The 26,887-nt window shown below is 39.1% G+C and overlaps 1 protein-coding gene across 4 annotated transcripts; it reads right to left on the bottom strand.

The window, feature by feature from the left end:
* ECT2 (epithelial cell transforming 2) lies at window positions 1–26,887 on the bottom strand. 4 transcript variants are annotated; one of them, XM_017726883.1, is made up of 25 exons: window positions 26,803–26,887; window positions 24,244–24,401; window positions 23,134–23,216; window positions 22,942–23,034; window positions 21,827–22,009; window positions 21,199–21,288; window positions 20,163–20,270; window positions 18,973–19,046; window positions 18,718–18,848; window positions 18,466–18,581; window positions 18,221–18,283; window positions 17,633–17,855; window positions 15,950–16,086; window positions 15,155–15,274; window positions 14,043–14,111; window positions 13,018–13,128; window positions 11,973–12,069; window positions 11,193–11,274; window positions 10,216–10,294; window positions 9,910–10,029; window positions 8,614–8,752; window positions 7,528–7,682; window positions 5,507–5,614; window positions 4,739–4,885; window positions 1–1,518 (listed from the first exon to the last, which is right to left on the bottom strand). In XM_017726883.1, exons 2-25 carry the CDS (start codon window positions 24,371–24,373, stop codon window positions 1,429–1,431), a joined length of 2,748 nt encoding a protein of 915 aa, XP_017582372.1. In that variant the 5' UTR covers window positions 24,374–24,401; window positions 26,803–26,887; the 3' UTR covers window positions 1–1,428. The 4 variants fall into 4 exon arrangements, with proteins under 4 accessions (XP_017582372.1, XP_008642700.1, XP_017582373.1 ...); XM_008644478.2 differs by having other exon boundaries at window positions 23,134–23,213; XM_017726884.1 differs by lacking the exon at window positions 22,942–23,034.

Genomic DNA, 26,887 nt, shown 5'->3' with positions numbered 1-26,887 from the left:
TTGGATTTTTAGCATAGTATTTATTGAATAGTTTCTCTTCTAGAGCCACTTTATGATAAGTGTCAGTGCATATTCAGCTCAGATGCTTATTCTAAATGGACAAGGACAAAAAAAATCCAAACCATGGTCTGGACACAGATCCAGGGGAGATTCATGAATATATTAAGAAAAAACAAAAAAATATTCAGGCCTACCACATCGTATACTTTATTAGGAATAACTACATAGATAATCAGAGTACAGTTGTAGGCTAGAGCCCAACAATGCTTTTTTTTTCCCCACATAAAAAAGTAAACCTTCATAAAAGCTTGTTTAGCAAAGCCAGAAGCAGTGATATTTTAAACAATTTATTTACATTGCTCAGATTGGTAAAAAGAGATATAAAAAACAGTGCAGTCTGACATATTCAAAAGCATCACTAGTTACATATAGATACAAGACAAAACACAGGTGGTTAAAAAGAAACCAGAAGTTGTGAACTCCTGATATAGACAGTTGAACTGTTAATGAAATGCAGAAATTTACATATTTAGATAGTTTGTGAGAGTGCATGGTACAAACTGTTCAGAGACAACAGAAGTGAACAGAGTTTTAAAGGAAGACATAAATACATGAGAAAGCCAGGTAAACGCCTTAGGAGTACTACGCTGAAATTCGACGCGCCAAAATTGGACCCTCGAGTTACAATGTCACACCAAGAATCCCACGCATTAAATAATGATTTGTTAACCAAGTATGGGGAAGGTGTGGGGGCTTGGTTTTTTAACAACCCTACTAAACAGGAGTGGAATTCTTTTCCTCAGACTTCCACTTCAAAGCAAGACAAAGGATTCAACTGATCACTTTTGGTGGTCAAAGCTCCTCATACCACTGTGTTACAGTGAGGCTGCAAGAGATGATAATCACAAAACTCAATTCTATTTAATTACAAACAACTACATTTATAAAATATCTGGAATAAGCAGCTGTACAACAGGTTAACTGTCATACTTGAAAGGTCAGGTACTTCATAACATATCTCCATGTAAGAAATCCACAATTCCAACATTAGAGTGCTCTGCCAGCAGATGAAGTTAGGCAAGCGTAAGAGTCATCCAAACTAGCAGTAAATTATGTGTTCATCATCTTCATTTCAAGAGCTGACAAACCAGTTTATTGCCTGGAGGGGACAATTTCCATAGAAGAAAATGCTTCATTTGAAAGGAAATAGATCTGTGCAAGGGAAGACTGTGTTTAAACGAAGGCCAGGTTACTTATTCCACTGATAAAACCCCCCTTGTGACTAATTTAGTGTTATCTAACATTTTGCTAATCACTGCTAAGTGCTAATGACTAAGGTACCATTCATGTCAGTAGCAGGTCACTCACTGCCCAGCCACCTGTCTGTCTGTCAGTCACTCCCACACAGCAGAGTCTTTTCAACCTGCCTCATATCAAGTGGGTTGTTGATCGGCTTAGTGTGTGACTCCTCCTTTCAAAGATTGAGGGAAGGCTGACCAAGGAAGGAGAAGGAACACCCTGCTGGACAAAAAAAAAGTTATTGATCAGTTATGAGCCAATATCAATAGTGCAGCAATCATTTCTCAACCTTGACATGGCATACAAGGAACGTGTGAGTGAAGAAGATCTTGAAGATAGGAAGCTTTTGAAATTAATGAGTCAGCATTTCTAGAGTTTGAACAGAAAACTTAACACACTTTAAAAATTGCAGAAGAAAGACTTTTTTCCTTGTTACCAGCCTTGAGAGATTTGGAATGCAAGAACGTTTTTGAAGAGTTGCTGCTAACAAGTATTAGTATACATCTTGCAGCACATTTTGCAGTAATAATCTCCCTCCAAAATGAAGACAAGATACACTATGATAATCTCTTAGAGAAACAGCTCCCCCTCCAATTCTACAACTTTCTGTATTATCATCAGCTCTGAGCCCCAAATGAGATGCCAAACACATGTCTCCTTGGCTGCAGGAGGCAACACACATCCCAATGATTTGTCAGAGCTTGCTTTAGCTGTGCCTGGATGGGCACACACTAGGCAAGAAGCTGACTTTTCTGATGCTTGGAGAATAAGCTGCTTCTGAGACTTAATTACAGTGAAACCAACACATCAATATGTAGCACTAAAAGTAAACCTCTTTGGATTAGCTGAGATTTTATATTCTTTTCACATTAGACCTCAAGATACTTTCACAAGCAATCTTCTGTTGCTCTTTACAGCCCAGCCAAGCTTCTCAGCACATCAACAGGTCACAGTAGCTAGGCAGCTTGTGCACCTGCATGCTTCAAGAATCTTTTAAATAGGGATATTTGGGCAGGTAAGGATATACACTTCACTATAAACAAGTCCTGTGCCTGTTTATGGCATGTCCTCCATTTGCAGTCATTGGTAATATCTGAAAATTAAACTCCTCTTTATAGAGCAGCTCTTATTAGACTCTCAAGTATTTTATACCAGATATTTTTTCTATTTACAGAGAGGGAACAAAAACTAAAACCACAGGTAAAATGAGCTGCTCAAGGCTTCCCTACAACCAAGTTATTAAAGTTCTCAGAACTCTGGCCAGTGAGCTACATGGGCACTTGGACAACTGAACTGAAACAATAAGTAATTCAATCGCAAATAAATTTAAAAAAAAACACCTCAGAAAAATGACATTTCAAAGTGTTTGTGAAAGAATAAATCTTGCACCCAGAACCAGAAACAGAACCATGTGTGAGTGTTGACTCCAACCCTGTGCATTAGAGCACATTAAAGAAGAACCCAGCACCATTTGAAGCCCTTTGTGCATTAGAGCTGTACCATGCTCTCTTAGCTTAGAGAATTCAGGATTTCTTGCTCACTTCAGTCAGGGCCTGATGCACAGAATTTTCCAGCACCACGCTGGTTATGATCTCCAGCATCAGCACAAGTGGCAGTAATAACAGGGAGAGCACGTGGTCTGTCCAAGGCATGACCATTTAAGTTGGAAGAGACTTTTGCTTCTACAGTGTTTGAAAGATGAGTATTTGGAGAGCCAGGACACAGCACAGGTCGAGGCTTGGAATTTTGGGAGCTCCAGTCAACAGAACCGGAGCAATGGACATTAACAGCACATTTGACAGATCCACTTAGGCTGCACGTAGAAGATGAATGAGCAATCTACAATTAGGAAGAGTTTAAGAGTTAGTCCAAACAAGAAAAAAAAAGCATCCAAAGCTTTATTGATATTTTTACTCTATGTTTTTTCCTACACCAAAAAATTCCTACATAAGCATAGGCCAGGATTTAATTGAAATAAAACAATATGTCTGAATAACAGCTTCAACTCTTAATGGACTCAGACACGTTTCCTGCAGTTTTAGTTTCCTACTCAACAACTGCACTGGTATTCCAACTTGAGGGGCTGGAATCCAGACCTCTTTTCCCTTCCACCTTATCATTGAACCAAAAAGGCTTTATGCAAGTTCAGTGGTGTGTGGGATTGGTTAAAAAAAAAAAAAAAAACACAACACATGATCTGCTGCCAAGCTGCAGCTTATTACCACAGAGGTCCCAAGAGCTCTGGGAAGAATCTGAAACAGGAACACGGTTTTGCTACTGCAAGTTCCTATGATTTTGTGGAAACAAGTATTTTATACACAAAAAGAAAAGTACATGACTTGCAAGTTCATGAGAAATGAGATACAGTGCTGTATCAAAATGAAGACAATTAGAGTGCAAAAACAATTGTTGGCATAATCATAATAGAAGGAAGAAAATCTCTCTACAGAGAACTGGGCTATAGCCTCACTGGTAGATTTTTTTTTTTTTATTTCCTCTAAAGCAAGGGAGTCTGCTGTGATACTTCCTCCCTTATTGGTTCATATTTTCTCATGTGGGAGAGCAGGGCTATATCTTTATGTTGTACAATTTAATGGCCACTCAAACATACTGCATTATCTCAATATTAAAGTAACAACACATCAGTCAGTAGTAGAAAGATGAACAGGAGGAATCCTGTTTTTCTTCGCCTTCTGTCCCACAAACTACAGACTAGAAAGTAGGTGTTTACTCATCAAATTTACTCAAACACTATAAAAAAAGCAAAGATGATGAAAAGATTCCTCTAAATCTAGTCTGCTTTACTAGACTGTTAGGAAATTGAGTTTAGCCTAATGCAGCAGAAGAAAGCTTTAACAGGCAGCCAGGCATAGCAGAAGAGTTGCAATATGTAGAACAATATTTTATTTTACCAAGTTTTCTTAAACATTTATGAGGAGATAATTTCCTTGCTGTTGTTTAAAAACTTGCAGGCTGCAGCATCTATATTTCCCCAGCCTTCCTTCCCAGTTTGCTTCACAGGATGTCTGTCATCTCACTACTTTGACTGAAACATTCACCACACTATTCAGGGTTGTACACCACATTTCTAGTGTTCAAAATCAAAAGCATGAACCAATATAAGACTTGTGTTGAAAGTGTCCCACTCTCTCAGAAGAGGAAACATATTCCACCCCTAGCAAAAGGGATTGGTGGCGTTTTTCAACCTATATGTATAAGGCAACTCCCACTTACTAGTGCATCAAGATTTTTCTGCATTTTCAGCAAGTAAGGCTTCTCATTAAACAGCTCTTGAAAATAATATGGCTATGAATGCAGTTAAAAATATTTTTTTCCCCACTGTGGATGTTGAAATTGGTCAAGTGAGAGCAGCAGCAGACATGAAAGAAGTGTGATGTTAAGAAGGTGACCTCCTTGGCCTGCACAGCAGATCACTCACCGCCAAGGACGAGGTGCTCGTCAGGCGGCTGCCGATGTAACTCTGGTTACTGGAGCTGGGGCTCCTCCCTTCTGTGGCACTGTGAGACATCAAAGCCCTGTGAAGAGCTCTCTTGGGTGTTTTGGAGAAAGAAAAGGCTCTTGTGACCTGAGGAGTTTGACAAGTGGTTAAACACTGACAAAAACCAGGCTGTAATAACTACCATTATACAGGCTACCATTTAAATTCTGAACATCCCTAGGATGTGTATCAAGTGTTGGTGTGACTGGATGACAACCAGGCAAACACCCACAACCAAAGTGATTTCACTCTTAAAGGCTCCCCATCATCCTTACTATCCCTCATTCTGTCCAAATATGAGGATAACACAGCAGGGGAAAAGGGAAAAGATTCAGGGAGAAGTCAAAATAAGATCTGGTCACCTAGGCTTCCCGACATCCCTCAGTCCTGCACAGTCAGGCCCTCTTCTCCTTTAAATTGTTCTCAATTTTGCATTATATTTAAAAGACTCAAAGTATTAAACAGTATAAGTTCCATAACAGACTCAAAAATGACTACATAATGCTTATGACTGTAATACTTAAGACTATATACAGATATTCCAAAACCTTAAACACTCCTCTCCTTCTTTCTTTAAGGAGCTTATCCTTAAGAGTTTTAGTTCAGATTAAGTTTTTCCTGTCACTACTGTAAATACTACAAACCACCTGAAACAGGAATCCCAGCACAATTCTCTGACTAAAAAGCACTATCTTTATACTATCTTACCTTTTTTGATGTTTTCTTTATTGCCCTGGATGCTCTGCTTAAAGTACTGTCCATATCTTTAGTATTTACTTCAACTGAATCAGGATCAACAACATAAATGAGATTTTCCTGTAGACAAAAATAATCTTAATAATGGTCAAATATCAGCACTTGCTTTCTAGTTCATTAGATCCCATTTAGAGGTTTTAATTGCCATACTCTTCCATATTTAACTCTTTATACAGTCCAGCAGCTATTTCAAGCCATTTCAATAGATCAACAGCTGGTGCAGTCAGTTTGTGAAACCCTTCATCAGTAGTTTAACATTCAGTTTGTCTCATTCAGTTTCAAGTCCAGGGTAGACCAAATTAAAGGCAGTCGTTCTGAGGCATCCCTAGGGAGTTTCCAAGGTAAACACTGCTTTATTCCACTGGCACATCTAGCACATTTCTGAAGTGAAATCTTGAGAGCTGCAGCTGTCAAACATTAAGACTAAAATCTTTCAGCTTTACTGCAATAAATGTTGCAGAACAGCCAGGAGTTTGGGGGTTTTTTCATGTCTCATTCTTAAACACCAGTACATGCAAAGCAATCTCTGGCTACCTACTTTACAAAACTTGGGGGGGGCAGACGGGGCACACATGGGAGTTGGAAGTTGCTGGGATGATTTTTTTCACTGTTTTTTGTCTTTATTTTGAGAAAAGACATTTTGCATCTAAAAAACAAAAAATCTCAGAAGGACCCCAGACAGCAGTTTTATGGCCATTCCCAGGGCCTAAGGAAGGGCAGCCAAAGCCTTTGCTGCCACCAGGTGGCAAAGTCAATGTTCTCACTCACATGATGCTCTAGAACTCTAAAAACAGGGAAAAGTGCTTAAATTTAAGCCCAATTTGACATTTAAATCAGCAAGAAAGAAGTACTATATAGCTGGTACAAAGCAGTAATTACACAAATTATAACTAATGGGATTCAGCACGGAAGGTTACAATTTGCCAGCATGCGATTCTGAATGTCTTGGGGCAAGAGGGAACAATACATTTATTACACAAGGGTTCAATTTCTATTAAAAATCCAAGTTATATGTGACAAAAATTACTGAAGACAGGCAACACACAGATTAAACTAAATTAACACTTCCAAATCAGCACTTTTCCTACTCAGAACCTAAAAAGGAAAGGGGCACCACAAAGCCAAGTCTCTTATTCCTAAGTCCCTAGATCACGAGACAAACAAAATAAAACTAAGATGCTGTTTTCATTACTCAATTACCTCTCCTGTAACAAGCATGTCTTTAAAAGTCGCAAATATTGTACTATAAGAACACACTGCAGAACATAAAACATTTCCAGTTTACACCAAGTAGCTTCAGCTACATGTACTGCACATATTTTCAGCAAATTGAGATGACTGATATGCATAGACTTTTACATAATTAACACATTAGCTGAAAGCCTCTTGCTGTAATTGGAGAGGATCTACTCCTCAAATTAGTGGGTTTCTGACTGCAGAAAGCCCACACACTGAACTTCTAGAAATGTGACAAGTGACTCCTTTATTTCACTGTTTTTCTTATTTCCTTGTTTTAAGGCTGGAGGCTTCTGTCTATGGGAGGAAGATGCTTCATGTCTCTTGCATTATGGTGCAGATAAAGTGTAGAACAAAGAATTCAACCTAACACAGTTAAGCCAAACCAAGTGATTCATAACACTGGGATTGTAAAGTCAATCACAGCTGCGAAAGAAGCAAGCTGAACACAATTCTTGTTAGATGTACAGTGCAGAGTTGAATCATACCCTTTTCACCACCACAAATTAATTATAAATAGTTTTTGATTTTTAAGCACTACTTATCTTCCGCACAAACTAACTTCCAGGCTGTTTCCTTCTCTACCTTTTAACCACTCACTTGCAGACACATTAGCACAAATGTTTTCTGCTCTACTTTACCTCAGGCATGTCCATGATTAACTTCTTTAGCTTCAGGTGATTAAAGCCAATAAGAGGGAAATATTTGAATCAGCAACATGGTTCCAGAGTACTTACTGCATCTGCTTTACAAATAGTGTTGGCCACATGCCGACACAACATCTTCAGCCAGTCCTCCTTGCGAGGGTCTTCAGTTGTCATCTGGAAACTGAGCAGCTTGTTGTTGAGTTCTGTAGGTGGCCTCACAACTAAGGCAAAGGCTTTCTGGCAATCTGCAGTTTATTTAAAAAAGGCAAGGAGTTAATACAAAGAATAATGATTTTTTCATATTATTCAGGGGGAAACCTTCAGAAGGGTCAACCCTCTGTCTGCCAGGAGCTGAAACTACAGACTACATGATTTGATGCAATGATTTTGTCTTTATTTACACAAGAGCTGTTGTATCACTTGCAAGAGCAGAGTTCTGTCCACAGCCATCATTAAGAGGCTGCAATCTGCTGTTCATGCAACAGCTGATTATTCACCAATCAATCTGCAGAGTAGTCAGGCTCACCCACCCTCTTTGCCATTTCTCTTTTTAATTGGGTTTCTGTGTTCAGGTGCTTCAGAGCAAAAGCAGAACACATGATGTACATATTATCACTTACAGTGAAACACCAAATCTTGCCAGAATAGAAATCTCGAAACTGGTGTGACTAGATTCTTTGTAAGTCACTATCAAGGCTGGAGCAGTATGGCAAAGCAGACAAAGATATTAAGTCATTTTTTAAGAGGCCAAACAGCTCCTCCTGAGAATTATCATCACCAGTTAAAAGAAAATTTGGTTTCACACCAACTTTTCTCTGGCCAATCTAATGCTCTGGGCTGAAGTTTGAAGTTTGGTTTTTATTTTGTTAATCCAGAGCTGTCAAGTGTTTAACTCAGTTTATCTCACACTGCCAATTGGTTAGCTTATGCTAATGCCATCTAGTAGTTCTGCCAAATTCAGCATCCTGCAGTGATTCTTGAAAAGCCAAAAGCTATCAGTGCAAGGAATTCTCAGGCTCACATAGAACTTCAAACAGAAGCTTTTACTAAAACCACATACCTAACATACCATACAATAAATACACCTTAGCATTCCATCCCACAACAGCAGAGCTTCCCCCTTCACATTCTGAAACAGTTTTCATTAGTTACCACAGCACTTCAAAACACACAGACCTTCTGTCTCCCTGATGTCCAGAACTTTCTTGATTTGGGAGAGAGGCATAAGAACAACATGCTTGAGAGATGCAGGAGGCCTTGTGTGGCCATGGGGACTCTTGAAAACTCCAATAACTTTATGCCGTTTCCTCGCAATCTGCAGTTAAATAGAAGAGAAAGGGTCAGCTGGAAGATCTCTTGCCATTGTTTCCTTTCCTTTCTATTTTTTTTTACCTTCTACTACACAGGAAGGCACAGAAAATCTTGCTACTCTACCACATAAATCTTAAAGGAATTCACTTATCTCACTATTCACTGCCTACAGTTCAAGTGGCCCAGCAATATTTGTTACTTGGCATCAAAACACTCAGCTGAAAAATACAATAAATTTTTTAAACATACCTAGAGAGAAAGTAATTTTGCGTTACAGACCTCAATTCTACCCTGCATGACAAACAAGGGCCCTTTGAAATCTATCACAAGGTAGCCTAGATTTAAACAGAAAAGACAAAATCTACATGCACGAACCAATTTAAGGTGTGGCGTGTTATGTACTAGAAATATCACTTGCTGTTGCTTTTGTATTCAGCCATTAAGCAGGCTTTGCACAAAAAACACTTAAGATACTTGTGTTAAAGTAATGCATCTTCAGTTGTTTGTCTCTTGTCCAAGAGACAAGCCAAGAAGCTTTATTAAAAGTGGTTTTATTCTCCTTTTCTTCCTTTACAAGAAGTGATGAAACTGAGTCAACTATACTCCTGGGAAGAGTTCATCACTAGTCACAACAACAGCCTTTTGTCTCTAAGTGCTGCTTAGGACAACACTAATTTTGAATTATTTTACAGTTGGTCTTCCATGAAGACAATGTTCTTCACTGCTGCGGATAGCAACAAGTACTTTATGGAAGTGTCCCTCATAAATTCCATTTTTCCACATTAGTCTCCAAAATCCAGTTAGATTTTTCCACTCTAGTTCTTCCTAACGCATTTTTAGTCTAAGGCATTTATTGTGATTTTTTTCTTTTGGTAGCCTAAGAATATACAGATCTAGCTAATATATTAAGCTGCTTTTATGTTTTTACTCTGGCTGCAAGACATTAAAGGCTACATTAACACCTCTCAGCCATGCAGACATGACTATGTTGGCTTATACAGCAGTTAATGGAAAGGAAACATCAGCACATGTTGACCTATCAGCAATCTGTGACTTAGAATTCTGCCTCAAAAGTTCTTAAATTTTACTTATGTATGTTCATGTGTAGTGTGAAGCCTCTTACAATTCATTTCATGGGATGTACTGGTATGGTCACCTTACCTCTAGGCAGTCATTGAACAGAAAGAGGGTGACCTGCTCTCCCCTGTCACAGATGTCATCACCAAGTGCTACAGTTTCCAGGCGCTGAACCAAGCTCCGGTGAGAGGACAGGAGATTGGCCTAAATGACAGAAGCAAAAAGCTCATTAAGCATTTAGTTCTAGGGCTGGATTACTGCTTGCTTACAGCTTAACACTGGCAATCTGTTTGAACCAGCACCACTGCACTGCAACCTCACACACTTCTGCAAAGGGAACAAACTACTGCAGTCATTTAACAGATCTGCAGCTTTGGAGGAATTACTTACTGGACATCCATCCACTTCATAGACAACATCAAAGAACTGCCTTTGTGCCTCTGTTTTTCTTTTGTCTTCATTAATGTGTCTGAGAAAAACATATTATATTAATCTTCAACAACAAGCAACAGCAAATGGATGCACTGCATTTAAGACATACAAAAATAATAAAGCTAAACATTCAGGGATAGAATTTATACAGCAGCACTTGCCACATTTGCCTAACAAAACATGAAAATCACATAGGAAACTTCAGCCCTAGAACACTATTCTTTATCATGTTACCAGCACTTGACACACCAATCAGTTAATATTCCCCTCCTCTGCCCTGCAAGATTTTGAACTACAGACTGACAACGCAGATCTTTACAGCCTGTGTTCTGTCCCCCCAAATCAGGACTGCAGCTCACCAAGCAACAGATGCAAGAACAATTACAATTTAAAAGTTGTTGTTAAAACTGGACAAACATTTACCCAATTAATGCAGGAGTTCTTGTTGGTGGAGACATACGCTACACTTCAAAAGAGGTGAGACAATCTAAACAACTTCAGCTTTCAACTAATTAACTCATGGAACAGTGCCAAGAAGAGCTAATAGAGGACCAGAAGAGACTAATCTCCTACCAAAAGTCTGTCCCTTCAGTGGATGTATGCACAGAAGTAAGATTTAAAGACAAAACCCATCTCTTCCATCCCAGACAGAAGAGACAGAAGTAAGAACAGAGGACTGAAGAGAGCCCCTGCTGAGGCAGGGAGTCAGCAGAGGTTCAGGTACAAATGCTGGATAACCACATCAGACTCCTTCAGAGCTCTGGCACAGAACACCAACATCACAACAGCAGCCAAAGGGAGGCTGAAGAACACATACAGTTATGTTTACTTACTGTTACTTGTGGCAACAAAACACTGACAGCAACTTAGAAGGAACAGAGGGATCTAAATGCATTATGTTCAACAGTCTGTTCCATAGAATGAACATGACTTACGTCATCACCTCCTTTAATGATTCAATAGCTCTCTCTAGAGTTATTTTATCTGGGTTCTCTTCAGCTGTATGTTTCTTAATATCTACAATTAGAGAAAAAATTACAGAAATAAAAACTCCACACATATTACAAGTGTCTGAAAAGAAATATGAAAAACTCAAGTTTAAACTGAGTTAAGATAAGCCAACTGAAGAAATCAGATGTATTCTGGAGTCCAAATAGCACTGTTAAAGAACTAGGCTGAACAGAAGTTGTCCAGGCATCTCATTAAGAAAAAAACCCACATATGATATAAAAACCAAACCCCTAAACTATTTTAAAAAATTAAATTGAAGTGCAGAGACAAGCATAGAATTCTTTTTCTACCTGAAACAAAGGGTGATGATGTGGATTTTTTATTATTTTTATTAACAAAATAAAGTGGTTGATACCAGGTGGAATACATGAAACTATAAGCCTTGTCATTATGAATTGCTCTTTAGTTTATGTCAGTTTCATTTGAATCTCAATTATATTCTTGTTTGAAGAGACAGAATTGTCAGTGCAAACTGTTCCTCTATCTGTATCCTGCATACAAATGTATGAACAAGTGGAATTTAGTCAGAAGTACTCCTTCTTCAGTAGTGGGTCCCACTGACTGCCAGTAACCACGGTCAACTCACATCATCAGGCTTGTTTTAGATGAGAAAAGCCATTGATAATGACGACAAAAAGTAGATGTTATCTTGTGTTTTTAACACCTTCACAGACAAACTAATAACAATTGTATCACTGGGTTACCGTTTAGTAGGAGGGCAACACTGGGCAGCCTTTGAACAGGACGGATAAGGAGCTCAGCTAGGCTTTGGCGGCCACATTCAGGTTTAGCTTGATTTATCTGGGAAAAAGGAAATTAAGTTTACTTTTTTCTTACACACATACACAAGAAAAGCACAAGATCAGAGAAAAACTGCCTTCCTTGGAATTAGCATTGCTATACAAGTGTGAGAATTGTTTACCACAGTTGTTAACAGAGCATGTTAAAAACTACACTATATTCAAAACTGCACAATGGTTGATGTTCTCAGAATGTCTAGTTTTAGAGTGTCCATATCAACGCCTCAGCCCTTGTTTCAGCTACTAATGTGGACTAGGACAGGGGACAGCCTGTTCTCTTATTTCTTCCCCATCTTTTAGATATCAATACTTGGATGTAATTTCTAGTCCCTCAGAAAAAACGAGCTTAAATCTGTCACTGTGATTACTTGACTATTTGGATATAGAAGAGGAGTTAAAGCTACACCGCGTTATTAACAGTACACACATATCTGAAGAGCTCAGGAATCTTAAGACTCATCTTCAGATAACTTTCTTTGAAGATCATCTTCCTGTTAGATCTCCACTGCTAGGCTCCTATTCATTAGTCACAAGAACATTGAGAAATTCTACCTCCCTGGAGCTTCACGGCTGCCCAAAGAAAGTTTAAAGCTACTTTGGAAATATGAGTTTCACAAACACCGGGAGGGGACCAGTCAAAGCAGCAGCTCCAGTTATCTTTACAGAAAAGAGAAGACATGTATTTGGGAGGAACTTTTTCCAGCAACAAATGCTTATAATCAAACCACCTTGAAAGCTGTTTAACAGAGGAGGAACTCAGACCTTTTATGAAAGGGTTGTATGAGGAGCTTGAGGGATTGAAGTTGAAATCCTTCTTATTTCTGTCTCACCAAGAGATGTTCACTTTCCTTCAAGCTTTCAAAATTTCACATTCTTCCATCCACTGCATTCAGTAGTACATGGTAACAGTCTCCATGTTCTACTCAGACTCAGTTCTGCAGACACTTACCTTTAGGAAGGCATGAAACCTTGGCTTCTGCTTTTCACATCTTGTAATCGTCTCCTTGCTCATTTCAAAGAAATTCACAAACGGAGGGTATGTTTTCAACAAGTCTTTTGACTGAAGGAAACAACTGTTAGGGCTCTGCTTTACATATTATGTATCATTGTACATATGTTCATATGCCCTGAGCCATACAAAGCTGCTCAAAGGCACATTGCAATAAAGAATAATAAAAAATGTGTTGTAAACCCATACGTGTTTCTCAGAACAAGTTAAGATATTTTTGCATGCCAGATGCCCCAGACTGATGCTGCTGATTACACGCAGGCTGCTCTCACCAGCATCAAGCAAATATGTGACAATCTTAGAAGCTGCTGAGCAGCTCAACTGGGAGGCAGGTTCTCACCTAGCAAGAGGCTTTTGGTGAGAATTTTGGAAATTTCAGACAGATATTTTCTCCAGTAACTGCAATGACCTTTTAAACCACCAGAAGCAACAAAGATTGAAAACTTTTGAATGACAAGCACTATTTGTCCCAAAATCATCATGTCAGCAAAAGCACAAGATACCTAGCAGCCTATTTATGTTCAAATCCATTGCAGTCCCAGACCTAGCTTTCCTGTTCTATACAGGACTCCTATTCACTTACACATTTCAAGTCCTAGAGAAAGGCCATAAGAAGTTTCTATGAAAAGTTATTTTCCTAGTTCTTTACTACTGATCAGAAGCAGCAGACGGCTAAGGGCCCAGGAAGTGGCTTTTAATGTCTGAGTAAAAAGTGTGCCTGTAGTGTCACAAATTACAGCTCTCAAACTGTAGCTATTTGTAGTTTTAGTCCCTCACACCAGTGGACAGACACTCGACATGGAGTGCATCACCTAACTCAACTGGAAAGTCTAAATAAAATATACAATGATACAAGTTGGAATTTTCTCAGCAGTCCCTTGCTTGTGTTTGCTAGCTCCTAGAAAGTGGATTGTTTTTAAGGCAAGATAATAGTCATAAGCATAAAAAAAGAAACAGGAACTTACATATTTAAGAATGATATCACCAATACTTTTGCTTTCAGTCCAATTTATCATAAGATCTTCCAGGTCTTCCTAGAATACATGTAGGGATGGGGAGAGAAAATAAACTGAGCATAAACTGCAGAAAGCCATAAAATGGGATCAGTATTTTGCCAAACACACATCATTAGGTGTGTTTTCATGCTGACAAAACAGACAATCCTAAAAGCTGTACAATTTCACATTCAGCCCCTCCAGTCTGCTGAGGGCTCAAAACAAAAGATCTCTGGCTTACTGAATGTGTATACATGGTTGTATATCAATGCAAGTAGAGCCTGGCGGCACATCAGGACTAGCCAACTCTGCAACAAGATGACACTGCTGCATCCAACACACTACACACCGCATCCCAAAGGGATATTGAAAAGGATACACAGAGGACAGTTGATCCAATTCTAGTTAAGAGTGCACAACTAATCTAGGACTTAAGTCTGTAAGATAGGATTGAAATAGAACTAGGACAGATTCCTCTCACTTGCTACACCAGGGTGTCAAGGAAAGTGAGACCAAGCCTCTTAAGCCTGTATCAGCTTGATAAGGATCAAGCTCATTCACCATCAGTTAGTAAGAGGGACAGAAGGGCACAGCTGAAGGTTCAGGATTCACGTTAAGTGAAAAGGATTAATCACTAATATTGGTTTGTTGCTGCCACTGCTCATATCTTTATAACAAAGATGAAGGAAAACACAACAACTGCATTAAACCAACTCTCACTGCACTGCATGCTGCAGGTGACTCCAATTTGACACACAGAAACCCAGCTGTACTTTCATCTCAGTCTCAGTGGGCACACATCAATCTCTGGTGTGATTAACCAGACTGGACCCCATTGATTGGAAAAAAACAACAACAAGAACTGTACAAACAAATCCCCAAGTTGCAGGCAGCCTGCAAGTCTCTCTATTTTAAAAGCCTACTGTGAAATGCTGCCAGGAAAAGGCAGATGCCTCTATTTGGAAGAGTATGTATCAACACCAGGAAGAGTCTACACCTATCCAGCAACTGAAAACATGCAGAAAAGCATGTTTCACAGTCTCTGTGAAAGCTTCCCCTGCAGAGAAGAAGGTGCAGCTTGCCTTGATTTTAGTGTGCACATCAAGAATATCTGGAATGCTGCCAAATATGGTCTTGATCTCTTCCTGAGCAAGGATTGGTCCCCCAAGTTGTCCTTCCTTCTCCAATGGAACTTGAAATAACTAATGAATTAAGAGGAAAAAAAGTTAATGCCCTCCCAACTGCCAAACACTGTGTTAGAAACAGTTATGAAAGCAACTGTGTTTTCCTTCTAGATCATAATTTCCTGTAGTCACAATCTTGAGATGCCTCCATTCAGCAAGAGTGGGTTATGGAGAGTGGTTTGAAGATACAAACACTTAGTTTGATACATCACTACAGCATAACCCCCTCTCATCTCCTTTTCTACTCACACACATCTTGGCTCATTTTTTAAAGTAGATAATCAGCTACACTGGAAATAAACTTCCAAGAAATTAAGCTTTTCTTGTAAGTTGTTTGCTATTCTGCTCTTCTTGGAATAATTTAAAAACCAGATTTTTCTCTCTGCCCTCTCTCTCTATTCACTAATATCTAAAATATTAGTCATGAAGATCTTTTCCTGACACTTCCAATTTCCATATATATTGCAATACCACTGCAGATCCCAGATTAGAAATTGTATTTTCCAACCTGAAACTGAGTATTTTTATATCTCAGTAAAATTACATGAGACTGCTTATATTGTCATCTTCCTATGAAGCTTTGATGCACCCAAGCCCTCAAAAGCCTGAAAGTCACAGGTTGAAAATAGTAATTGATGTAAACACTGGATATCTTATTACATTTGACCTGGACTGGCTTTAAAACCATCTTACCTGAATTATTGTTGTCAGAATATCAACATAGTTACTTTCTGTCTGATACAATTCCTTTGCAACCTGCCATCTTGCAGACTGCTTGAGAGGAAGAGGAGTTGAATTTTTGGAAGGCCTTGCACAGGATTGTGGAGTTTCTGATGAACAGATATTCCCAAAAGAAAATAGAGCTTTATTACAATAGAGTCCCCCAAAAAAACCTTTCTCTCAAAGAAAAAAAAAAAAAAAAAAAAAAAAAAACAAACAAACACCAAAACAACACCTTCAGAATTTTTAAATGAAGATAAGTTTGGGGCTTTTTTTAAAGGCTATATTCTAGTTACCAGGGCTCTTTCCAGAAGCTCTCTTTATTACAGCCTACTCATAGAACAACAGTAATAAATTATTCCTCAAATTAGACTGAAACTAATAAGCCATTTATGGGCAGGTCAACAACTTGACCCTATTATTAGTACCTTGTTCAGCAGGGAGCGAGGATTAGGGGCTGAGCATTACTTATTTATACACTACGTACAAAAGTGCCTTTCTGCTTTCAACTTTGCCATGTAAACCACTCTCAGCTGCCTACCACCCTTGCATTAGGTGTATAGCTCAAAATCATTTACTAAAATCAGCCATTGCACACAACACTGACACTTCATCCTATAGGGGGAAGGAAAAAGACACAAGAAATTCATTTCTCTTAAAGCTAAAGCCAAGGTGGACCTGGAACAGTTCATGACTTTGAAATACTTGCTCATGTATTGGATCTCAGAGACCTATACCGACTTTTTTTTGATATCAAAGCTCATTACTGTTATAGTTAACAATGAAGTAAGTACCTTATCTGTTGTTTCCAAAATAGCATATTCTGCAACTGACCACTGCTGTTGGATTAGAAGAAAATTCCCTACTGGGATAACAAGAGCACTAGCATCATCTAAGAAAGCTGATCTTTCCTGAATTCCTTCTGAATTATCACTTGCAGGTTGTGCCTCATTGAGAGCTCTCATGTGATTTGAGTTTACCTTTTTAAAGTAGCAGCAGCTCCAGATACCTCCTTTATATGATGGAACCAGGCCTTTTACAAACACTTGGGTATTACCTTTTGACTAACTCAAAATTTTACAGTTCTTCTCTTCCACAAGAAGCACGTGCAGAGATATTTAAAGCTCTGTCCATTCAATCAAAACTAGTTGATGATTTATATTCTTGTGAAGTTTTAGACATGACAGTTTTCTGGCACAAACAGTGTTGCCTCAACAGAACATTTCAAATACCTAGGAGTGGGCTCTGCAGGAATTTTCCCTTTAACTCCTTTAGATAAGAATCTTTGTCCTCCTTTCTCCAAGTATCCTATGGAGAGTATTTTAGATGATTTACTGTTTACTATGCTGCTAATTTGCTACAGACTTCCAGCAGAGTATTTGAAGCATTTTGGAGTAACACCCAACTGTAATTCCTATTTATCACCTCCATATCTTTTCCTTCAGATATGAACATGCTTACTGTGATGACAAGAGGCAGCTTGGCCTGTGTCTGAACTCTTCACTCCAATTTTTTCCTCCACACTTCAAAAAGCCTGGAATCACCTTACAAATCTGTAGCAGAACCTGTAAGACTTCCCTACCACCACCATTTCCACTTGCATGCAAGAGCTGTTAAACACTGTAAGTGTGGCTGAATGGAAGGTTTTAGCTCTACCTCCATTGGCAGTGCTTGACTCTGGAGTGTTGGAAATATCCAGCAAGGACCCAATAGAGAGGGAGTGTTCAGCTGAGGGGCGTTTCCGAGGAGGGAATGGGGACACGTCTGTTTCCCTGGTCAGCTGGGCCAGAGTCTCTTTCAAGCGGCGCCGTTTGCGGTTGCTGTTGGGAGTGTTCAGGGAAAGCAGCGACACAGACTTCTTGAAGTCAGGACTCTCTGACTGTAGGCTTCCTTTAGTGGGTTTATCCTCTGTGTCCAGCTCAGTGCAAAGATAATTCAATTGCAGAGATCACACACAACACAGAAGGAAACATCCTAGAAAAGCCGAGGCAAAAAGGGTGAAGCTTCTTTTTCCCTTTTTAAAATGGAAACAACAGTAGTATTTTGTTTGACTAAAAGTAAAACCTCTGGGAAGCAGAAAAAAGTTTCTATTCCAAATTAGTATTCTATGTATAGAATCTATAATGGATTATGTGGAACTTAAATGCTGCTTTAAACCATCTGATCTCTGGTCCCACATACACTATGTTGCATGCTAATTTTACCACCAAAATATGCTGTGCATTGTGTAAGTGTCCAACACACCTTCTCAAATAAATACATGGACTCTCCAGCTCTGGCATCCATTTGAATGCTACCCCAAAACCACTAAAAGAAAAAAGAAAACACAAATTAAGAACACGTTACAGAGCTTCACCCAAAGTTAAAAATATTCAAAAGAATCTATAATAGTAATACAGTTGGTATGGAAGATATATTTTCATAAGAAACCACATGCTTCCATGTGGCACACACATAGCAGCATTCTCGAAAGAATTTTCAGCACTAACCTCTTGCTTTACAACATAAAGTTTTTTTAAAGGTTCAAATGGAAGGTCTTTTACTGTACTTTCTTCAACCACCAAGTGTGTACACCTTTCATCACCAACTGGTAAATAATGTCCTCCTAGATTAAAAAAAAGGCAAATTAGCAAGAAGAAAGAATATTCCTGTTAGAAATTAGTATCTCACTTAACAGTTCTGTGGCACCTATTATTATAAACTCCACCCCATTCTTCCCACAGGTTTTCATAAACAACTACCTTGCATTTCTGTCATTTCTTCCATGTTAGCTTTCTCATCATCAGAGAATCCCAGGAAACTTAACATGCAATCCTGAAAGGGAGGAACCTTGAACTGATTTCTAAAGTCGTCATCAGCTGCACAGAAATCACTGAAAGAAAGAAGATGCATGAAAAGGTCACTAAATCAGTGATAGGTCAGTATTTAAGCAGAAGCTCACAACAGTTCAGGTGAAGAGGATGCAAGGCAAAGGCTGAAGGAAAATAAACACCTACATTTCGTTCCTTTTCTCCCATGCCTTATAAATCCACTCAGCTTTCACGATAGGAATACCAAGACTTACAGCAATCTACAAAACAGGAAAAGCTTAAGTCGTACCAAATATTTCCATTTAAATCTTTCTTAGCCTCAAGAAAAAATTGTAACCCTCCTTTTACTTTTCAAGACAGATACTGCAAAAAGTGAACATATTCTTTCAAGAGTCATATCCAACTGCAGCTCCCCAGAGTTAGAATGTATGAATTCAGTGACTAGGAGATCAGATCAATAGCTATTTTGACATTTCCTCAGAAGTGCACCATTTTGTTAGTCTGATATCCTTCATCACTCACAAAAACACAAAATCAAACCTCTGTTCCAGTGGAATATGGGACCTTTTTTCTGCTTTTGATACTTTGTATGAAGAAAAATATCCCAGCCTGCTTTTATCAAAGAGAAAGTGACTATTTGAAAGGTAACTGCCATGACTGCTAGAGAGATTGTACAGTTTTCCTACATTTTCTCCTTTGAGCTGGCAGAAAGAAGTGTTTGAACAGAAAGCAGGACCTCTCTTCCAACTGCAAGATTATAAAGACAAGCAAGGGAAAAAAAAGCAACATCCTACCAATAATTCAAACGAGGAAGATTCAAGGGGCATAGACATTGCTATCTCATGTTAAATACTACAAAAACCTGTAATATTTTATTTACTTCTAAACTGAACAAAAATGTCCCAAATGATTCCCTTTTAGAATCAGAAAAGAAAAAGCACACTCATGTCTATTTATGCATAAAGGAAGATTTGAATCCTCATCCATAACAAGTAAAAAATAATTTTTAAAAGAAGATACGCAACATTTAAGGACAAAGTCTTTTGCAAGTTACCTCAAAGTTTATTGTTCGGATAGACAAAAGCAGGCATGTTGATACATAAACACTTGTTCACCACTGTCTTAACTACATCAATACTTAACCATTTTGAATCTTGTGATTTACTGTACTTGTCTATTTCAAATTTATCTTTAGATGTCCCACAGAGACAAAAACATACCAAAGATCAACACCAGACAGAGATGAAGTCACCATTACAGGTATTGTTAGTACAGAAAAAACCAGCAGCCTCTGAGCTGAAGTGTAATGAACAAACTTAGTCTACAAGAGCCAAATTTCAAAGGTTTCCATAAAACACCAACTCAAGCTTACATACTCTGAATTTGTCTCCATGTGTTGAGTTTGCGACCAGATGAGTAACTTTTGAGCTAAAGTCCCTTCGAATAATTCCACCCATATGATGAACCAAGGTGACGAGCTTAACCTGAAAAATGAAGATGAAGTTTTCAGCATCTTTTGAAGAGCGAGTGCCATACAAAAGCTGTTTGCAAAGCAAGTCACAGAAGGTTACATTAAAGGTCTAGAAGTACTCTGATCTGTTCTTAAAACAACTTGTTCACATCTCCAGAAGATACAGCTGATACATCACAATAACTATTCAAATTTCTTTTTATTTCAACATTTAATACAGCTTTGCTGTGTAGTTTGAAGACTATCCAAGCCACCAGTACTCTCATGATCATCATGCATAATGCCTTCATCTTTTCACACATATTAGATTTGAAGTATGTTTTCCTTGCTGATTTAATCAATTCCAGATCAAACCTAACTAACCCCAACACTGGGCAAAGGCTTTTGGTTTGGGATTTTTTTTTTTTTTTTTCCCCAGATGAAGATATGGAGCCATATTGTTCATTCCCAGGTGTCCAGTAGGGCAATTAGATGGCAACTGCCTCACTGAAAGGAAAAAGCAAAGTGCTAGAGTATCAAAGCATAAAGTCCTGATAGCATGATATCACGACAAGATAACATGCCTGCAAGTGCTCTGAACAGAGCTACGAGGACTTACTTGGCCATTCTACCATCTGTACAAAGAAAGAGGACCCTACTGGGTAAACATCATCTTATCTGAAGCCTCAACTTACAAATCTTTAAGCCCCATTATATTAGAGCAGTTTATTGTCACTCAACAAAAAAGTGACCAAAAACGACACGGATAAAATGACTTGAACAAAGTTTTGTTCACATCCTCAAATATCACGGCCTCTGGACTTGCAAAAAACCAAAACAAACAATTCATTCTCCCCACACAAGCTTGAGCCATGGTTAAACCCTATGGGTGATAGAACAGAAGAGTATCTTAAAATATACTTTAAATGGTTTTACCAATCCAAAGAAGAAAAAAGTCTTACTAATTCATCTTTCTTTCTGAATCCAGTAAAGCACAGGACCAAGTTCAACATACTTGCACAGTACAGGGGACGGGAGGAGAAAGGTAAAGGCTGAAAACAAGAAGGAAGCTCATTAGTCAACAGCATACTGCTCCCATTAAACTTTTCACATTACCTTTAATACAATACTCTTATTTCTAGTATTAAAAATGCATCAGACACTAGTCCAGGTCTGCATATTCAGTTATACCTTAGCTCCAGCCCTGTTGATAAGGTAACTAGAGCATCCCCAAGTTCCACAGGTAGCAGTCCTTCCTTTTATTTCCTCCCCAATCCATCTGCTCTACAACTTTTGGAAATATAAAGTGACTACTGGAGAATCATTTGTATGCTGCCTTTCCTAATGGCATAATCCCAACTGGTGATTAACTCCCACAACTATAGCAGCAGTTGTAGCCTTACCACTGTTTGCCTGCACTCTCTCACTACATGCAACATTCTAACACAGCATTAGAAACTTGCTTTTCTTAAAATTCTCTTGCTGGGAATGTTTATAACTGATTAGAAAAGCAAGAGAGATTTTACTGCGAACTCTTAGAACTCGCTGCAGTAGAGAACTATTCATCTGATTTGAGCAGGAAGCACACACCTCTCCTCTCTGTGCACAGTGCAGCACGACTGGCGGCCCGATGACTCGGCAATCTGCCTTGCAGAGGTTGCTAAAGATGGGAGCTTGGAAGTCTGGTACAACGAAGATCGTCTCAAATTCTGGGGAATCAGAATCCCCAAGCTCTTCTATCGTGTCTGTCTTTATGTAGGGCGTTTTAATTTCCTTGATGCACAGGGGTGAAAGGGAAAGAATTATTCAGGCAACATACTTGCACAAGTGTAAAATTCAACTGATGTTTATTTTGGACCATTAGAAAAATGTATGATTCATATTTCAGAGAGAGAGTTAGGATTTGTGAAAGCTGAATGGAATGCACTGTTCTCTAGCATAAGAATAGCTATGAACTGCTGCATGCTTTAAAACTGAACATCTTAAAGTAATTCCTGCTTTTGAAGAATCAGAATTCTGGTTGCTTTAGCAGTCTATGTATCAGTTCACACTGATAACGTAGCACTAGAAATAGCTAGATAGAAAAAATCCCCCTCAGCTCAAAAGATAAATGAAATTTCAGACTGTCAGAACAGCTTAGGGTACTTTGGGATGCTACTGAAAAGTAGCATCCAGCTTGCAATATCAAGCTCCACGCTGCATAACATCTAAAGAACACAAATAGATTTTGTTCATTGCTTGATATTTTTAAGGGGTCTAAAAATTTGGTCCATTCCAATTTCAGTTACGAGTTCCAAACTTTACTTTTTATGTTTTTCACATCGAGAAATGGAAAAGCATTTCTTGCACTTCAGTTTAAATGCAGCTTTCAATTGAAAGAGAAGTCCATTGACAATTACAAAGTCAGTTCATAGCACAAACTTATGTGTGACTGAATAGGAGCATGCAGTTGGATGTCCCCACGGATATTTTGATGCCCCTGTTAGAAAACACCACTAGGTAAGAGCTGTAGGTATTACTCCATATTTAAGGAAGTGTTTGTAAAAAAACCTGGTACTTTGATGAGCTGTGACACCATCAGAACCATTAGCATATATTATGACCATTATGCCCAATTAATCCAAATTAAAGCGTGTGCACATTTCAGGCCCAGTGAAGTGTTAACATGCTGCATGCAATTACATGTGCTTAATTGCATGACATACCATATGAATAATACTTTTTATTAGTTTTTCTTCTGATTTATCAGGACTACTTTCCTTTATCTTTATAACAGGTACTTCCATTATCTTAATGGTCTGTGGAAGAGGACAACTTTAGTATAGAAGCAAATTGGTAACAAAGTCTGAAGGTGTAACATGTCCTTCCAGTGACTGTTTTATCTCAGGCTCACATACCTCCAAGGCTTTCAGAAGCTCGTCACGTTTCCCTGCTTCCTGAACCAAAGCCACTCTTGTTTCTATTTGAGGCATTTCTTCTGCTTAGAGAGAAGCAAGGATAATATTTGTATTTTAGCAGAAAAATCCATGTTATGTCTGAATCAAGCAATAATGTATAGAAGAATACAGGCACACAGTAGCTTTTCAAGATTCCTTATCAGGAACAATCCTGAAAATAAATGTTACCTCAAGAACCACATCCTTTAATTAAGGGATACCAAATCGACTTGGAGCCCAAACTTTTTAATACGAGGTGAAACAAGAACCTGCAATTCATGACCAGTCAAAGCAAGAACATAAATTACAGGGGTGGGAGACAACAAGCAAATGCAAACCCCAAAAAATTGTCAGCTTAATGCTTCTAGCAGAATTAGATACCAGGATTTGCTGGAAAATAAACAGCTGGGATCTTTTCTAGTTTCTGTGTTCCTGGCTGACAAGTTTCATTACTTTCTTGGTGAAACTGAGCAGTTACCAAGAATATCAGAACTGAAATTAGATGCCTTGTTCTTTTTTTCCATGTATTAATAAGTCTTCAAAATATTAGGAGGAAGAGCAAGTGTTGCCTCCATGTCATTTGCATCAACACACCTCCAGTATATTTTGGCTACTACCTTGGAGGAAAACACTGGTGGTTGTTTCTTAATTTCAAGATTTGTTCTTGAATTAATTTTGGGCTCAAGACTATTAATCCCCCCACCTGTCCTACCTATTAATCTGTCAACCTGTACACAACAGAGCAGCTGTAGTTGCTAAACACTGGTGTCAGAATGTCACCTGGAATGATTTATTCCACAGAAGACGCATCAAATGCAACTGACAGCTTTCTGTACAGCTCCAGAAGACTCATTTGATTTGGGCTGTAACCCCAAATCTTTATAACAAGATGAGTTTAAAAATTAAGACAGTCCCTTTGTTAATGAAAGGATCCCAGATCAACACCCTTTTGCCTACTCTACGTACAATTCCACAGTTTAAAGCACTTTTGGTTTTTCAAAACTACTAAATATCAGCAAAGTAATCAGTCATTGCAAAAGCAATAGTCTTAAAATAAACTTCCCCCATTACCTTCAACATCCAGAATAGTTGCACGGAATACATTCTCTTTGGAGGTTTCTATAATTTTTGAATCAAGAACTGAAGAATCAGCCAAGAGGCTCCTCCCAGTTTCAGACACCAGAGTACTGTTGTCAGCCATGATTACGCTTTGTTTCTTTCTTCAACAGCTGGAAGGTAGAGAGGCCACACTAAGTCACAGGTGCAAAAAGCTCATTCATAATAGTCCTATGACTAAGGCTGTCAGAATGACTTCAGAAAACAAAACATTTAGGCTCTTACTGAACTCCCACTCCCACTGATAGAGAAGCTCTGAAAGAGCCTCAAGAATAACACAACTGATAGAGAGGACTGACAACAAAGCTGTTACAGAAATGGTTCCGTAATTCGTCTGCGCAGAGGGAACTTCAGCTCTGAGCACAGGCAAGCACAAACTCTAGTGCTCATTTTAAAAACCTTAACCACAAAGCACCAACAAACCAAAAGCACTTGTTTCTTTCAGTGACAAAATATTATAAGCTATAGCTGAGACTAAAACTAGCATTGTTGAAATGAAACATTAGCAGAAGAATTAGGGTAAGCATAACATCTCGAAAATCTGATTTTTCTGGTGAACTGGGTAGAGATACTGTGGTTAAAAATGAGAGAGTAGGGCCAGGACTACTTACTCATAGAAAAATTAAAAATGCTTGAGAGTCTCTGCAAAGTTGATATGGGTATATATGTCTATCTGTATGGTCTGGTCTACTGTCCTACATTAGCTATAATAGAGTAGAAGTACCCTTTCATCATCAGATAAAGAGGCTTCTATCTTCTCAAACAGAATGCATCCACGCTCTCACTGCCCATCAGATTTGTCACCTACTGGAAAGGCAGAATTCTTAACCCTCTCATATTCTGGGAGCTACCTACCCAAATCTTGCACCACGAAGTTTGTTCTGAGACACCTGCCCAACACAGCACATTTGCTCTCATATGAGGCAAGCAGGGTGCATTTCCTATGATTCATCACACGCAGATTTCTGTGTTTGCACAGTGATATCAGAATTTACCTAGAGCAACAACTGCAGCTGAACTGCTGTTGTACAATAACCCTTTGTAGCACTTTAACTGAAGCTGTTCTCGTGACTGTAAATGCCCCTTTAAAACAGCAACTACTCAAATACTGCACTAAAGTATTGTCTGAAAGAGGACTCTTGAGGTGGTAAAACTCCTAGAGAACAGCACATACTGTTCTGCAAGTTGTGTAATGACCATCCTATTACACAGCAAAGTAAGTCAGAAGACAAAAAACAATGGGCACTTTGGCATACCAGCAATACAGAAAAGACTTTATCTTCCAGAGAGCACATCTGGGACTCGTGCAAAGGATTCAAGTCTTCATAATACACAAGTTCCTAACACAGTGATGAGCAATAAGTCAACACTACAAATGTATTCTAGACATATTCAGTTACCAGACTTGCCACCTTAGTTTCAATTTCACACACAGCCGTGCAGCTTCATGGAATTGCACTTCCTAGACCTAAGTCCCAGTCACTCACCTCATTTTTCTCAGAGCAGCTTAAGACAGAGCAAGAGGAGAGAGTAACCTCAACCATAAAGTCTTTGGGGAATCACCTGTTACAATGTCACCACCTGGAACTGTTAGTTACCTATTTTTTTTTTTTGCAGTAAGGGTGGAGGGAAGCATACTCTTGGAAGATTCAAACCATATTGTTAATAATGACTACCACAAAGACATTACATGCAAATTCAGAAGAAAACAAACCCTCCAGTTGAAGGCACAATTAAACTTAAAACCTAGATATTATTTCTTAGAAGTCTGAGACATCTGTATGATTATTGTTATACCAAATAACATGTATACGAACTTACAAAGAGCTTCATCATATATTTGAAGAAGCCCCTACTTTGGCCTGGACATTGATTTTTGTTATGGATTTTACAATTTATTTAGTTATGAGGTTCCATCCTGAGCGTATTTAAAATTATACCTTGTTTTAATAATCATACAATAGTTAATAACATAAAACTTGTCACTAAACTTATGGACTGAAAGTGAGAGGATACAGAGAAGACTAGACAGCACACACAGACACGAACTGAACAGTTTGCCCTCACATAAAGAGAAAAAGTCAGAACACCGTCACTACAGGTTCCAGGCAGAGCTAATGCCCCCGCAGAATCACATTCAGAAATAACCTTCCAATAGTTTGTGGGAAGGCTGAAGGACACAAAACACCCACAAATCAAAATACGTTTGTTAAAGCAAGGAAAGGACAGTAAACACCCCCCACGTTTCCCATGTCCCTCCCGAGAACCACCCAGGAAGATTCCCGAACCCTCTGCAGGAAGGCGGCCGGGGCAGGACGAGGGACCGCCACAGCCTCTGTCGCCTCACGAGCCGGCAGGTGCCGGCGGGCCCGGGGCTCCGCCCTGCCCGAAGAGCACCGCCGGCGGCCTGAGGAGCCCCGGAGCAGCGTAGGAGCCCCGAGGCCTCACAGGGGCCCGACACACCAGCCCCACTCCGGACCGCCCGCACACCGCGCAGCCCCGGTGACCGCTCACCGCCGCTGCCGCCCGCCGCCATCAGCGGCCGCCGCCAATTCAAAAAGCGAGCCGCCGCACCCACACCGCCGCTCATTGGCTGGCG

Source organism: Corvus brachyrhynchos, unplaced genomic scaffold, assembly GCF_000691975.1.
Source record: "Corvus brachyrhynchos isolate BGI_N302 unplaced genomic scaffold, ASM69197v1 scaffold162, whole genome shotgun sequence".
In the NCBI taxonomy this organism is placed as follows: Eukaryota; Metazoa; Chordata; class Aves; order Passeriformes; family Corvidae; genus Corvus; species Corvus brachyrhynchos.
This window is presented reverse-complemented; position numbering and strand designations above follow the sequence as displayed.

Excerpts from the sequence above, each read along its gene's own strand:
- ECT2 (XM_017726883.1), bottom strand. The coding sequence starts at position 24,373 with ATGGCTGACAACAGTACTCTGGTGTCTGAAACTGGGAGGAGCCTCTTG. Across the intron at positions 16,087-17,632 it reads GTCAAGCACTGCCAATGGAG|AAACTCCACAATCCTGTGCA; the intron begins GTAGAGCTAAAA and ends TCTGTTCATCAG. Across the intron at positions 15,275-15,949 it reads TTCTGACAACAATAATTCAG|TTATTTCAAGTTCCATTGGA; the intron begins GTAAGATGGTTT and ends TTAATTCATTAG.